Source organism: Dendrobium catenatum, unplaced genomic scaffold, assembly GCF_001605985.2.
Source record: "Dendrobium catenatum unplaced genomic scaffold, ASM160598v2 fragScaff_scaffold_156, whole genome shotgun sequence".
NCBI lineage: Eukaryota > Viridiplantae > Streptophyta > Magnoliopsida > Asparagales > Orchidaceae > Dendrobium > Dendrobium catenatum.
The window spans coordinates 11,576,300-11,592,233 of record NW_021318618.1 but is presented as its reverse complement, the minus strand read 5'-3'; the positions used below and the strand labels follow the sequence as shown (position 1 = coordinate 11,592,233).

General features: G+C 32.6%; 1 protein-coding gene and 1 long non-coding RNA gene across 3 annotated transcripts; one reads left to right on the top strand and one right to left on the bottom strand.

Moving 5' to 3' along the window:
* Positions 1 to 3,942: 3,942 nt before the first annotated feature.
* On the bottom strand, positions 3,943 to 8,686 carry LOC114579008. 2 transcript variants are annotated; one of them, XR_003699891.1, is made up of 2 exons: positions 8,551 to 8,686; positions 3,943 to 4,273 (listed from the first exon to the last, which is right to left on the bottom strand). It is a non-coding gene; the product is annotated as an uncharacterized LOC114579008 (long non-coding RNA). The 2 variants fall into 2 exon arrangements; XR_003699892.1 differs by having other exon boundaries at positions 3,943 to 4,270; positions 8,551 to 8,685.
* On the top strand, positions 8,563 to 15,186 carry LOC110096222 (5'-3' exoribonuclease 3). Its single transcript, XM_020822065.2, has 24 exons — positions 8,563 to 8,909; positions 8,995 to 9,100; positions 9,449 to 9,525; positions 9,627 to 9,821; positions 10,075 to 10,194; positions 10,264 to 10,326; positions 10,437 to 10,586; positions 10,670 to 10,825; positions 10,954 to 11,031; positions 11,126 to 11,236; positions 11,333 to 11,380; positions 11,493 to 11,621; positions 11,766 to 11,861; positions 11,963 to 12,058; positions 12,345 to 12,415; positions 12,508 to 12,636; positions 12,711 to 12,787; positions 12,861 to 12,901; positions 13,134 to 13,208; positions 13,303 to 13,448; positions 13,668 to 13,769; positions 13,845 to 13,920; positions 14,357 to 14,430; positions 14,513 to 15,186. Exons 1-24 carry the CDS (start codon positions 8,730 to 8,732, stop codon positions 14,946 to 14,948), a joined length of 2,832 nt encoding a protein of 943 aa, XP_020677724.1. The 5' UTR covers positions 8,563 to 8,729; the 3' UTR covers positions 14,949 to 15,186.
* Positions 15,187 to 15,934: the final 748 nt, after the last annotated feature.

Genomic DNA, 15,934 nt, shown 5'->3' with positions numbered 1-15,934 from the left:
AGCTCCATTGGGGATTTTTGCTGATAATTTGGGTGAAATTGGTATTTATAAGGAGAGGTCGAGGGCTGAGGAAAATCACGAGAGAGAGAGAGAGAGAGAGAGAGAGAGAGAGAGAGGACATGGGCTTGTCCAGAGGCCATGTCAGTGAGCTCACATGCACGGCTAAATTTAAGTGGGGCCTACACCAAAATTTAATTAAAAAAAATTTATATTAGAAATTTAATACTAAGTTTAAAAGGAAAAAACTAGTAATTATTGTAATTAATTAACTTTCTATTCTATTATGTATTTATTTAATTTCTTATTAAAGATTATTTATTAATTTTTTTAATCTAATTATGTTCCTTTAATATTGTTATATATTTCTATATAATCATAACAATTGAAGTATAATTCAATAAATTTCAGGATTTATACCAATTAAATTAGTTGGCTTTTTTATTAAAAATAGTGAGAAATATGATAGAAAATAATAACTATGGGTCTATTTAAGGAAAAATTATTCTGTGTGGTCATCGGACTACATCTAGAGAAGAATTAAAGCGCGCCACATCACTTTTTTGCTATGTAACGGTGCTATGTACTGGGTGACGTGACACGCTCTGATTTGTCTCAGATGGTCCGATGAACGTGCAGAATAATTTCTCATATTTAAGACAACTTTTCCTTCTATTTTATTTTTTAGATCTCAATCATAATTCCATTTGACTACCATTTTCTAAAAAAAATATATTTAGAAGTTACTTTACCACCACTTTCAAAATGTTTTTTTCCCTAAACTAGTCCCAAACAACCTAAATTAATTGATTTTTATTTTAATTTTATGCACATCATAATTAAAAAAAAATTAAAAGTGAGTGTAATCAATAGGTATATTGAGGTCCTTTGATTAGAGCTATTATTATATACAGACACCGAACGGGAGAACCATACAGCTAAGTACTGGGTACTCAGCGGTACCGAGTGCAGGTGCCGAGCTGGGTATCCACCAATGAAGTGATGTGACGCATTTTTATTGGTCTCAGAACGCACTCCGCACTCTGCACAGAATAAAAATTCCTTTGTTTGAAATATTTTCTTAGTTAAAAAAAAAAAATCTGATTTTGTTTTTTAAAAAGCTGTCAAAAGCTATACCAAACAATAACTATTTTCTTAAGGAGTTATGTGATTGTCATTCTTAAAGTTAGATATAATTGGAGATTTTTAAACAGTACGATAGGTCAAATAAATGTCTGATAATTATGGTAGATTCATAATTGGTGATACCTATGAAGTAAAAATAGAAACTCATGTGCAGATGGCAGCAGGTCGGATCTCTAAATCGGCTAATTAGGAAATTACTACCTTTTTCTTTTTTTTTGGTAATCCAAATTCTACCAAAATAATTTTAATTTACAAACCTTAAATTTATTTTAAAATACCGTAATAATTATATTTTGGCTTAATTTTTCAAAAGGTTCATCATCTATAAATTTTTTAATGAAAATTTTAATATAATAAATCATATAGAAAATTAGAATCCAATATCTCCTAATTGGTAGTCAAAGTTCGAAACTATCAGACCTAAACGAGCTGCGTAATATTTTATTTTGTTTTTACATGTGATTTACGTGTGAGATAATTTGTGTCGGAATATTTTTGTACTAATTTATTTTCTACCACCAAAGTGAAATATATTAAAAATCTAAATTAGTAGGATTAAAAGAGAAAAGCATGGGAAAGATATGCTTAAGTGGTTTCTTAATATAATTATCAATGTTATGTTGGGGAGCTTAATGAATGCGAAAGCAAGAAATATCTAAATCAATTAATCTCAATTGTAAAAGTGAAGGAAATTGAACCTAACAAGCAATTATCTAAATTGAACTAAGGGACTTTTTCATAAGGCCATACTTTTATATAGAGGTGATTATAAAATTATTACGAGAAAATTGATTTTTTAAAAGTTGTTATAAAAAGTAGATTTTAGAACATTAGTTTGTTAAAAGTAATTGTCAAATAAAAGTGTGATTGTGGTCGGAAAAGCAAATAAGTAAGAAAGTTATCCCAAAGAGTCATTGTTATTTCAGTTTGATTTTGAATGAACGAAAAGATAAATAAATTTAATGATAATTGCAATTATTTTTTAACTTAAATAATATGTATTAAAAAGAATATTAAGTAATATTGGTTAAGTTTTATAATCTTCACATGCATAATCAAGAATATCTATCTTCATATTTTTGTCATTATTTGAAGATATTAGTATAATTTGATTTTTTTTTTCTCATCGGTTCTACGAAATCAACATTGTCATAGCAAAGTCCCAAATTCTGAATGATACAAATTTAGAATTGCGTTAGATAGTTAACACCTAACGTAAAATTTATCAAACAATTATGATATGAATTCCTTAATAAATTATATTATTATTAGGGTAATTCTTAGAAGCAACACACCGTATGACCTGAATACAATGAGAATTGAATAGTCCAATATCACTGTATCAATTGTTGTTGTTGATTCTGCACAAGTAAGAAAATCGAAACTAAAGCCAAAAATTAATGAACATCGAAATTACAATCAATAATTGTACCAAGACTTTTACACACAAACCAAATCAACAAATTGTTGTTCGTAAACCGCCGAAAAGCCGCAGGTTTTTTCCACAACCGCCGGAAAACAAGGGCTAACCGCCGGCAAAAATCGCCGATAATGAGTGATTTTCCTGCAGTGAAAATAAAGTCATTTCTATTTTATAAATCTTTTCATTTTATCCAAACAATACACACCCCTACTAATACTCAATTTTTCAAATATATTTATTATATAAGAGTTCTTTCATTAAGGACATTTTAAAATGTCTACACATCATGCTAAATTTAATCTAATTAAATGAAAAAAATTAGAGCAAAAAGAAAGAGTTTGGTACTTAGAGGAATAGGAATAAAGGAAGTAGACAATTAATCTTCCCCTTTAAGTATTTGAAACAAGTCTTGTGTTAAAAGATAATTAGTATAAAAAATAAGGTTGATAAAATAAATTATTAAATTTATTTTAAGGAGAATATAATGAATGAGTAATTTATTACATTAATTTTAAAATAAATATAATGATTTAAATATTTACTGTTTTCATCCCAACATTGTAAATTGCCACTGCCCCATGTGAATAGAATTTTTTAATAAAAATTTGAATTGTTTTAAAATTAATTATAGGAAATAATAAAAATAAGTTACAATTCTTATATAATTTAATAAAATATCAAGCATAAGGAGGAATGATTATTGTATTTAAATATCTAAAAATGTTAAATAATTAACTTTAGTCTTGGAGTCTATATGATATAATTATTTGTAAAATATTAATTAGTTGTAATACTTCTATTTGTAAATAATTCATAATAAGGATAAGTTTTTTAAAATCAGATGTGAAAATTATAAAAAATAATTATCATGCGATAATTAAAAAAAAGTAAATAATATTTGCAATAAATTTTTTAAAATAAATTTATTTAAAAAAAATATTACAATCATCCTAATTAAAGACTTAATAGCATCATCCAAAAATAAAACATAAAAAAACAACACAAATTAATACTGTGATTCAACATATATTTCTTCAATGATCATATTTATCCATAATAGAATAAAGTTATAATAAACTAAATTAACAAACCCTCGTACTAAGAAAAAAAAAATTAGGCTTTATTTGGCGGCTTTCTTACTGCTTCTTAAAACAGTTTTATAAATTTTTGTACTAAAAAACTTCTTTAAGAAGCAATAAGAAAGCCGTCTCAAACGGGAACTTTTATTACATCCAGTGAACGTACGCTCCTCTACGTTCGGTTTTAGATCAAAACAGCGCAATACCGAGTACCGAGTTGTACCGAGTTTTTTCAAAAAACTCGGTATTGCGCTGTTTTGATCTCAATCTCTTCTTTTTCTCATTAATGTTTGAAAATCTCACCACCAACATGCCATAAATTCATATGGATGTCAATTTACAGGAATAAACAACCAACCAAAAGCTAACTCAAACCACACTTCTTCTCCCATTCTTCTTCTTCTTTTGTACTAAAAAGAAAAAAAAAATGGTGAAAGCTAAGAGCTTGTTGGTTGGAAAAGCTTCAGACTTAAGAGGAATCACAGTATACAAACTATACATATCTTTTTATCTTTTTTTTCCACCTAACTTCTTATCAGCTCTCCATTCAGATCAATCTGCTTGCTGATCTCTAAAGTGAAAAAGCAGAAGTAGCTTTGCTTGCTGCAGCCAAAAGCACCAGATTCTGCTGAATAATTTCCAATAAAAATGAAACAAAATATAAAATTGCTGAAATAATTTCCTTCGCTTATCTTAAAATAAAGCCTTAAATTTGGTTGGGACTACTTTCTTAGTGCTTCTTACATAAACTTTCTGGTACAAAAATCTTAATTTTTATATTCAAACGTTGTTTTAAGAAGCATAAGGAAGCCGTTTTCTTAATTTCATACAAAAATCAAATATGCACAAAGATAGAAGAATGTTATAAGGAACGCCATAATTTTTATTTGAAAAAATCATAAGTAAAAAGAAAAATCACAAGATTTGGCCTAATTAAAATGATTTTAGAATAGTATCAGTCGGCTACAAATGATGCCCTTCCATGTAATAAAGGATAGTATTAACACAAAATAATAGGTTTAAAATATAGAGTATGAATTCCGTGATAGAAGTTGAAAGAGCCTTTATAAGATCATTAGTTACATATTCAATTGTGAACTTCAGAGGAGAGTTGACAAAAGACCAAAAAATTCAGTATAAATCTTTATGTTGACTTTGGGAGCTGGAGTTAGTGTTGACAACGCACATCAATCTTATTGGTGAAGCCTGTGTGAACGCTGTTTGCAATAGTAGATAACGAAGTTGGCGACTATTAGCATGGGATTCAATAATGCACATTGACCATGTAAGCGATGGTGCGGGTTGACATTATTGGTGACAGTGAGCGACACTACTAGTTGGCATAGGTATTGGTGTCTACGGCAAGCATCAACTTTATAAGCATTTATGTCGACGTTGTTGGCAACAACGAGTTATGAAGTTGGGCGTTGGTGTTGTTGTCGATTGGATGTATGACATGTATTGACATTGTTGCGATGGTGAGATCAAGAAACATCTACTAAATCTACAACAAATAGAATTAAATATGTAAGCTTAAGAATTAATAAGAATTAACTTGATAAAATGTCAATGTTGATCAGTTAGATTTGCCATTAGCCCCCTTTTGCTCTTCCCTAAAACTATTTCTCCTTCTCCAGCAAGCCACTTTGGGGATGGCAAACGTTTTTAGCTCAGCTAGGTTCAGCTGATAAGCTCGTCAAGCAACTCTATTACCATAAAATATATTTTAAAATTAATTTTAAATTAGTATTGATTTGTCACAAAAAATTGCTTTGATACGACATGAATCTCAAAAAAAATAAAATAAAATAAAGTTTTTCTAAAATTGAAATTTGGGATCATCCAAACTCCAATTTCAGCAAGCTTATAATCAAATAGAACATCTCGAAGATGAACACAATGATGCTAAATTCAATTCAATCCAAGCCCAAATCAAAGTACAAAAACACTCTTGAAAGCTTCGAAGCAATAATTGGATGACGAAATGATATTCAAATATGACATGTTTATAGTTGAATCGAGCGGCTCAAGAAGACGAATCCAACGAGCCCAAGATCAAGGGAATTACTATGAGTCGTCCGATAGAACATTATAAAACTACCGAGGATCTTCTCCATATTTACTGAGGATGCAACTCCCAAAAAACTATTAATAGCCTCTCATTTTTCACATGAAGAGAGAGGGAGGAGGAAGAAGAGAAGAGTTCTGGAGCTTGAAGAAATTCTAAAGCTCCACCCCGACACCACCTCCGACGAATTCATGCCACCAGGCCGCCGTTGCTAAACCTATGCTTAACCAACGACGTCAGACCTGCTTCCAATGGCCATTATCAAGCCTAATTTTGACCTCTATCACCTGCATATTGTGGCCCTACTACCACCATCGTCTGCCGACAACAATCCTTCTGACCTCCGCAGTTCAAGTACGCTCCTACCAAATAAATAAATATACCAACGTTCTCCTGAGAACAACTCTCATGAGTCATGTCATCGAATCCTCCCAATTTCAACTATATATATAATATGTTCCATACAATATACATTTGCTATGTTGAGCCAACACCTTTTTTTTAGAAGTAGGGCATTATTTGTGTCGCATTTTGAAATATTCACGGCAGTAGAGAAATATAAATTTTAGCGTCCTAGCCTTGTACCAAGATCCAACAATATAAAAACAAATATGATAATGAAGTGCAACAGTAATAAAATATATCATAATTTTTATATGAAAAAGAAAAACCCTTAAAAGAGAAAAAAATCATAGGGCCTTGCTTAGTCGAATTGATTACACTAGTATTAGTAGTTGATTATAAATAATGCCCTTCTTCGGAGGATGGTGCTAACTTAATGTATATAGCACATTACATAGTCGAATGACGGAATGATAGTTGTTCTTACGAGAATGTTGGTATGTTTGTTTGAACATTAGGATTTAGTTGGTGGGAGACAGTGATTGCGGAGATCGTAATCGATAAGAGACGATGGTCGGAAGGATCATAATCAGTGGGTGACAATATTTGGGAGGAGATCAGGCCTCGGTAGCATCCGGGAAGAGTTCTGACGATAATCAGAGAACGAGAGAAAGTCCAACTATGATCGATAGTTGGGAAGAACTCCGACTGTGGCATCATTGGATAGAGAGTGAAAGAGAATTCTCAAGCTTTTTCTCCTCCTTTTTTTCATGTAAAGAATGGAGGTTATTTATAATTTTTTAGGAATAATATGGCTTGTAAATATATCGAAGATTAAGGGCATGTTGGGAGTGCTCCATCAAACGACTGATATTGATTTCCTTAATCATATAACATTTGTCGAACATTTAAGTACCTTAATAATGTCAGAATTATGTGATCTTAAGCTCATTGGATTCATCTAGTCGAGCCAATTGATTCGACTATAAGCATGTCATATTCGATTTATTTCTTATGGAGAGAACAAAATAATAGAAAATTTGCTGGGGAGTAGAAATGTATGGTTAATGTTAAAAGGCTGATTAAGAATGCTATCCTAGCTAAAATTATCTCGCTTAAATCTTGCCATTTAATTCTTTTTGCTCTGTTTTTGGGTTACTGGCTGTTACTTTTGTTTATTATTTCAGTTGGAATATTGGGAAAGAGGTTCATTAAGGTTTCATTACTGCATTTCTTGATATTCTTCATTAATGTTGATATTAGAATCTGGAAGTTCTTGCTGGTTTTATTTTGCTGGTTTTTTTTTTGGGTTTTGGAATTCTACAGGTCTGGAGTTCATTGTTATATTTTGCTGGTTTTTTTTTTGCTTTGGACTAATGTTTCTGGCACTGTGATGAACTGTTTGGAATTCTCTTATCGAAAAATTATTAGTTGCGGAGTCCAGATATTCATTTAAAATTTGACACGTTGAGTGCATTTTGGTTGCGTTTTTTTTGTATGTTTTGCTTGTGATTTACATGCGCTTTAGTTGCGCTTTGACAATTCTTTTGTTGCGATTTTGGGTGTGCTTTAGATGCGCTTTGACTATGCTTTTGATGCACTTAGCGTAAAGTTCCACGGACACATTAAACATATAAAGTAAAAAATTAAATCCAATTGAATATCCATATGTCCACTCTACATATCAATATTTATTGGAGTCTGAATGTATCTCTATATCCGAATTCGGCACTTTATAATTTGTCATCTTTATTAAAAGAGAATCCCATCTTTTGAGGTTTGACCTATATCATATTTAGTTTATTGAAGGCTTACTAATCATTCTCAGTTCCAACTTCCAAGGGTTCTTTATTTTTAAGTCTTTTTTTACTTTTTTTAGCTTTTTTTTTTTTTTTTTGTGAAGATTTGTAAGTTTTTTTCAACTTTTCTTGCTTATCCCGTTTGTAATAATTTTTTAAATTTATTTATTTTTTAAAATAAAATTAGATAAACATATACCAGACAGTTCAGAGTTCAATCAAAACAAGTCACAATATATTGTACATAGCATCTATATATAAATGTTGCGTCCAGGAGTATTCGCGGCGGTAGAGAAATATAGAGTTTATTGTCTTAGCATTGTACGAAAATCTGGCACGCAATCAGATAAGAGAGAGGGTCTAGCATTTATGTGACACCAAGATTTTTAAGTGGAAAACCCCTATAAAAGGGGGAAAAACCACGGGGCATAGCCCAGTTTGAAAGAATCCACTAGCATTTGCAGTCAATTACAAATGAGGCCCTTCCTTGGGAGAAGGCCTTAGCTTGATGTACATCTTATGGAGTACATTACAAACAAAATTTTTCAAAAAAAAAAAAAATATAACCAAAAATGATACGACACATCCTAATTGATGTTTAGATTATCTCAGTATTCCCACAGAATATTTTTTTTTTTTTTTTTAAATTTGGGCAGAATAATTTTTTCAAAAGAAAAAAAAAGCACAGACACATACCTGTAACGTCAGTGGATCTGTACTCTCCGACTCTTCGTTTCCGCTTCCACTGGCGCGTCATCATCATAATCTTTTCCACTGAGCTGAGCGCGTCGATTGGAACTCCGTTTCTCGTTTCCTGCTTTTGTACTTTCAGTTTAAATTCAGACGGAGCAAAGATCGAGAAAGAAAAATCTGCAATGGGCGTTCCCTCGTTTTACCGATGGCTGGTGGAAAGATATCCCAAAACAGTTGTAGACGCCAAAGATGGAGGTGAAGACTGTGCTACCGATGATGATAGAAACCCCAACGGCGAATTCGATAATCTGTATCTGGATATGAATGGGATTATACATCCCTGCTTCCATCCTGATGATGAGGTTCGTCTGCCTAATCGAGAGTAGCCAGTACACAGTTATATGAACTTGTTGAATTTATCCCCCGCTAATAACTATGATCTACCAGCTTTTTGCGCCATGCACCTTCGATGAAGTTTTTTCTGCCATATTCGAGTACATCGATCATTTGTTTCGGATTGTTCGGCCTAGAAAACTTCTCTACCTCGCAGTAGGTGCGTTCTCGGGATTTTATCTCTTTGATGTTTTTTTTTTTTATATAATTTTATGAATGTGAAGGTATAAGGTTTTTTCAATCAGACTTAGATTAGATTTAGCTTAATCATTAATTTGATACAGCCATGTGATAGCTTGATTCGAGCTAAATGTATGAATATTAAGTTTGATTTGATCTACATTTTTTTCGTACGCTAGATTCTTGATTTTAATCCCAGTAAGATTTAAGGTAGAAATCAATCCAATTTATAACAGATGCTAGCTATGAGTACGCTGCATGTAGCTTTATACCAGATGAACTATGCAATTAATTGATGAATCTCGTGCAATCCTTCTCTATTATGCAGATGGAGTAGCTCCCAGGGCCAAAATGAATCAGCAGAGAGCACGACGATATAGAACAGCAAAAGATGCTGCTACGGCCGTCAGCATTTTTTCACGAGCAATTTATATTAATTATTTGATCTCACTTGATTATGAAACTTATGTGTTTATTATGTATTTTTTTTATTTTATTTTAATTAGGAACAAGAGGAGTATAGATTAAGGAGGCAGTTTGAGAATGAGGGAAAAGAGCTTCTTCCTAAATCAGAGTATTCTGAAGTCTCTGATTCGAATGTCATCACTCCTGGAACTATATTTATGCAGAAATTATCGAAGGCTCTTGAGAAATATATTCATCTTAAACTAAATAATGATCCTTCTTGGAAATCCATCTCGGTCAGCATATTTACTAACGTACTTAATTTTTCATTCTTTTATTGTTGTGTGGTGGTAAGGAAATTGATGTGGTAATTATTAAAATGGCTTCTCTAGTTCAATTCCTTATTTATATGCATGATAAAACAAATTAACATGTAATTAACACTCATATGTTGTCTATAGCAAACTGTGGCAGTTAGTTACAATACAAATATTTTCTCGATTAAAATTCTTATGCCCTCTGATCTTAATTACAAAATTTTCCTTGAAGGTTATTCTTTCAGATGCAAATGTTCCTGGTGAGGGGGAGCACAAAATTATGTCATTTATACGCCTACAACGTAGGCTTCCAGGTTACAACCCGAATACCCGCCATTGCCTCTATGGCCTTGTAAGAATCTGGTCACTTTGAAGCAACACTACATATCTTTTGGGTATCTATTAAAACTTCTTTTTGTAGGATGCTGATCTCATCATGCTTGCACTTTCCACACATGAGATACATTTTTGTGTTCTGCGTGAGGTTAGGCACTATTAATGGCACAATCTTTGCCATTCACATCCGCTTTGGAGATATACTGAAGAAAATTGATTGTGCTGACTTTTGGTAACTTGGTTTCCTGGTTGAAATAGGAAGTTCTCAAGCAGGATCATCATGAAGTTTCTTTATCAACATTTGTGGCAAATTCTTCTCAGAAAGATCTTGAGGTTTTTAAGTCTAGGCAGTGGTTCAAAAGGATTGAAACAGCTGGTAATAGAAGAGTCAATAAGAAGCCTTATCAGGTTTTTCTCTAGTCAATCATCAACGCATATAAAGCCATGGTGTTTTATTATGTTGGTAAAGAGCATCATTGTTTTGTTTACAGCTTTTGAATATTTGGATTCTAAGAGAATATCTGGAGCTTGATATGAAGCCTCGATATGATGCTGATATCGAAAGGATTGTAGATGATTTTATTTTCATCTGTTTTTTCACCGGAAATGATTTTCTACCTCATCTCCCCTCTATTGAAATCAATGAGGTAAATGCAGCATGAGTGACTTGTTGATCCATGAAACCTTTATCATGTTTTGAGGACAAAATATGATGATATAACTATTGTTTTGTTTAGATTAACTAATGAACATGCACTTTGCTAAATTTCTCTAGAGTGGAATAGATTTGCTAATTGCTGTCTACAAAAAGGTGTTCAATTCTATGGGAGACTATCTAATCAATGCAAGCAACGTAAGTCATTGCCTTCATCAATTTCTTCAGTTTTATAATTTCCTTGTACACTCAGCATATTTGACTGTTGAAGTAATTTTCCATTGTTGGACAGATCAATAAAAAGAATACTGCATATATAAATGTCAAGGGGCTTAGAATTTTTATAATGGAAGTTGCTTCATACGAGAATAATATTTTTGTAAAAAGATACACGCTCAGGCAGGTATAATTGTGCAATGATAAAATGCAGATAATTGATGCATTTCAAACTTTTGTTTCGGTTGTATGATACTTTATTGAATATTCTGTTGGATTGCAGAAGAAGCTACAAAGATTGTTGCAAGAGAGAGATAAAGACGAAAATGATGTAATTAGTTTTTGCAAATCAGTGGGGCGATAGTGTTACTAAGGACTAGAATGATGCTTATACTTGACTACATTCTTTCCTTGTTCTAATTATGTCCCATTCATTCATACAGGAATTCAATGTCACGCAAGAGAATTTTAATTGCAGAATTGGAGCTTCAGAACATATATTAGACTCCTCAATAAAATGTAATATTTCTAGTTCAGCAGCTATGGAAGCTAGTTGCACCGTGGAATCTGATGTATGTCTATTAATTTATATTATGTTATTTAGATTAAATTATATATAAGTTTTGGATAAAACACATATTTTGCCTTAAAAATAGTCTTTTAAATTTAGTTATAATTTTTTACTTAAGTGGATATTGTTCACTCTCATTTTTTAGGCCCTGGAGAACACCAAGGAACTTAAGCGAAAATTGAAGATGTTCCTACGCGATAAAGCTGATCTCTTCAAGAATGAAGTTCTTGAAAATGATAAGGTATGGCGTTTATATTCAAATTTTTTGTTATAATGATTTAAAGCTGTGTTTCCTTTTGGACTTTTGCATATTCCCGTTGTTAACAGAAAGGTTTTCTTCAGGTCAGACTTGGTTGCCCTGGTTGGAAGACAAGGTTTTACAAAGAAAAGTTCTATGCAGAGAATGCAAAGGAAATTGAGGCAATTAGTAAAGATCTTGTGCGTTTACAATTTTATAATTTATATTGTATAACTTGTGATTCCTCTATTTTATTTGTTTGCGATATAGATTACAACGGTTATGCAATATTTAATTCGCAGCATTGATTCATTCAATTGATCTTGTCCATCTTTCCATGAAAGTATTATCCTCCTTTCTATTTTCTATGGATTAAGGTTATTTAACTAATAGTTAAAATTGCCATGCCTAGAAGTTTATCACTGATTTGTAATAGTAAATTTGATGTAGCTTTATGTTAAGTGTTGCTTTCAATATTACGTTTAGGTAAAGAAATATATTGAAGGCTTATGTTGGGTCTTGCAGTACTACTTCACCGGAATATGCTCTTGGTCCTGGTGAGGAAAAAGTGTTTGCATTTATTAAAGTTTACAACGAATTCTCCTCCTTGTCTTTATTTTAGAGTTTTCTCAAAAAGTTATTTTAACAGGTATTATCCGTTTTATTACGCTCCCTTTGCATCCGACTTCAAAGATATATGTCGTGTAGAGGTATCTTTTGCAATTGGGAGGCCGTTCAAACCCTTTGATCAACTTATGGCAGTTCTCCCACCAAGAAGGTAAATCAGAGTTGTTAGTTTAACCCAATATGTTTAATATCTTAATATCTCTTGTAATTTCTTTTGTCCCTTAGTTCTCATGCTCTCCCCAAAGCTTTTATGAGTTTGATGAACGACGATAACTCTCCAATTGTTAATTTCTACCCTAAAGGTAAGGATTTTTTTTTTTCTGGTCTCGGTTTTAATAATCACACTTGATAAAAAAGTTTTTTTTTTTTAACTAGATTTTGAGGTGGACAATGATGGGAAACGTTTTACATGGCAGGTTAATGTCTTGATATTCATCCAAGTTTCTAGCCAAGTTTTCATTCCATTTTTATTGAGAATCATGAAATCATAGAGTCAGTGCATTTAGTCCAATATTATATATAACATGGTTTAGAACTTATGTGCACCAGTTGTTGCATGTTTAATGATACCGATGCATATTAATCATGGATAAGGAGATTTTAATGATGTCGCTTTTCATGATAAAGTTCATATTAATCTTGGATTAGGGTGTTTGTAAGCTACCATTTATCGAAGAAGAAAGCCTTCTAGGGGCAACCAAGGTGCTTCTTAAGGAACTAAAGGTGATAATTATCTCTATTTCTCTTAAACCTTGAATGATCATTTTCACAGTTCTACACTATTGATTATCTAACATATGTGATGAATGATCTAAAGCCTGAAGAGATGGAGAGGAATTGTGTCAGTAGTGATAAAGTTTTTTTCATGGATTCAAATTCTCTGCTTACGAAACTTAGTCTGCAACATCAAGGTTCAGATAATTCTTCCAAAGAAACTCAAAATCCTAAGGCTGTTGGACCCAGGTACTTGTTTTTATTTTTTATTTGCATCCATTAATATTTTGTAGTAATCTATAAATTTATTATAGTTATCATTACTGTTGAAACCTATATATTCCACCATAATGCAATGGCGCTTGATTTTAAACATTCACATGTCAAAAGTACAACACATTTATGTCCATGGTGAAATTAAGATTTTTATTTCCTTCCAAATTTATCTGTTTTTCCTGTCTTTTGCAGCCTTGGAATGAATCGTTTCTCATCTCTTTGTGAAGATACATTTTCTCTATCGAATTTTGATTCTGTTTTAAGCATGAACGATACACTAAGTAACAGATCCAGGCAAGTTCTATTTTGTAAATCATTCCTTCAAGCTATATATGAAATTATCTAACTGAAGATATTATCCTTCAATAGGTGGGAGACATTCATCAACCAGAAGCCCCAAACACATATTCCTAGACCAAACAACGGCGTTCAAATCCCAGAAAAGGTTTGCTAAGAGATGAATATGTATTCTTAATTTACAAAGCAAGTTATGGTGTCTGTTCACAATTGGTGCAAGATATATAAAAGCAGAGCTACTGAATTTTATCAATACTTCAATGTCAAAATGTATACAGAAATAGGCGAAATTTAATACAACCAGCCAATAGTGAAAAAAAAAAAAAAAATTTTGAAAAGAAGAACAATGCATAAACAACATAAAGAATATTATACAAATTTATCCTATCGATGGCTATATCATATTGTTTTAGCTATAGTTTTCATGATTTAGGCTTGTTTGGAACGGCTTTCTTACTAATTTTTGTATTAAAAAACTGCTTTAAGAAGCAGCAAGAAAGCCATATCAAACAAAGCCTTAATTGTGATTAGTCAATGCAGCAATTTTTATATTTTCATATCTGTGATGAATCTCATTTCGGCAGACTATTACAAAGGATGACATTGTTGAGCGAATGCTTTGGCATGAATATCCTGGGCACTTTCCTCCACAAACATTGTAAGTATGAAGCACTTCATCTTTTACTTACACGTCTAATACATGAAGAATTTAGCCATTCTCTGATAAAATTAATAATCAGACAACAAAGAGATGTACAAACCTTGCCTGCATCGGCAAATTATACATCCCAAGGAAGTATGGGACGAGGAAAGCTGGTTCTGGATTCATCACTTGCCAGGCCTGGCAAGGAGATGTGGAAATTTGCAGGTGAAGGTTGGGATGGCTCGGGTCGAGGAAAGCTGCTTGTGGATCGGACATTCGCAGGCTCGAGCAATTTGAACACTTACGGCCGGGAAGAGCACAGCGCTGCTGCTCCTGTTTACCAGCAGATGGATAACAGGTTGATGATGGCGGATAGATCTGAGAACTGGAGGCAGAGATCACCGGCGGCCATGGTTTCTGCATATGGCAGGGGAAGGTTGAGACCACCATTGAATAACCATGGGAGCCAAGCTGGTCGCGGCCGCGGAGGATATCAAGATTTTATGTGGGTTCAAAGGAAACCTGAGCACTGATTGATGTCAGAGCTCAGAGCGCAGCATCAATGGCTGAAAGTTCTGGATATGATTGCTAGATAAGCGGTAGGAGAGGAGACTTGACCGAAGAAATGATTGCCATCTGAAATTGTAAGTTTTTGGTTGAAATATAGTTGACTTCTTTTTCTTGGTTTAATGTTTTGTATACTAACTGAGAAAAATTTGATGGCATCTTAAATTCACGTCTACATGAAAGATGAGCAATATGTGTGCCTAATTGCCTTGCTTTGTAATATTTATTATATTTTGTGCTGCATTTTGTTTATAATGTATTTCCTCTTTTAAAAGGAAATTATTTGTCCCCTTAAGTTGCAGCCCCTCTTAAGGAACTTTTATTAGGTCCGGTGTAAGGACGTAGAGGAACGTCCGGTCGGAGGCAAAATTCTGCCAAAAAACTCGGTATTTGCTCGGTATTATTAGGTATTATTTGAAAATAACGAGGAATACCGCTCTGTGAAGATCAATACCGAGTTATACCCGAGCTATATCGAGTTATACCGAGTTTTTTCTAGGAAAAACTCAGTATAACTTTTGTATAACTCGGTATTGCTCGGTATAACTCGGTATTGGGTCTTCACGTGATGGTATTCCTCGTTATTGTTTGGTATTGCTAGGTATTTCTCTTTTTTTGCCGCGATTTGGCCTCCTATCGGACGTAGTAATTGTTCCCTCTTAAGTGGGACCCAATTAAGTGAGGGCTAGGAGGTCTCTTTTAGGTCAGTCGATGATTAATCATATCATTAAGTGCTCTTTCGGGGGTGACAACAAGTGGATACTCAGTTCCAAAAAAAAAAAAAGAGGCATAAATCTTTATTATTTGTTTATTTTAATAACTCATTTCACATGAGTTCTAAAAGTATTTATAAATCTTAGGACTCTTAATCCTTATCTACACATTATGAGCGTTTAAATCTATGAAATAAAATATTAAATAAAATCCTACAATTATCATATGGAATTCTTAA

Excerpts from the sequence above, each read along its gene's own strand:
- LOC110096222 (XM_020822065.2), top strand. The coding sequence starts at position 8,730 with ATGGGCGTTCCCTCGTTTTACCGATGGCTGGTGGAAAGATATCCCAAA. Across the intron at positions 8,910-8,994 it reads GCTTCCATCCTGATGATGAG|CTTTTTGCGCCATGCACCTT; the intron begins GTTCGTCTGCCT and ends ATGATCTACCAG. Across the intron at positions 12,059-12,344 it reads AGGCAATTAGTAAAGATCTT|GTAAAGAAATATATTGAAGG; the intron begins GTGCGTTTACAA and ends TATTACGTTTAG.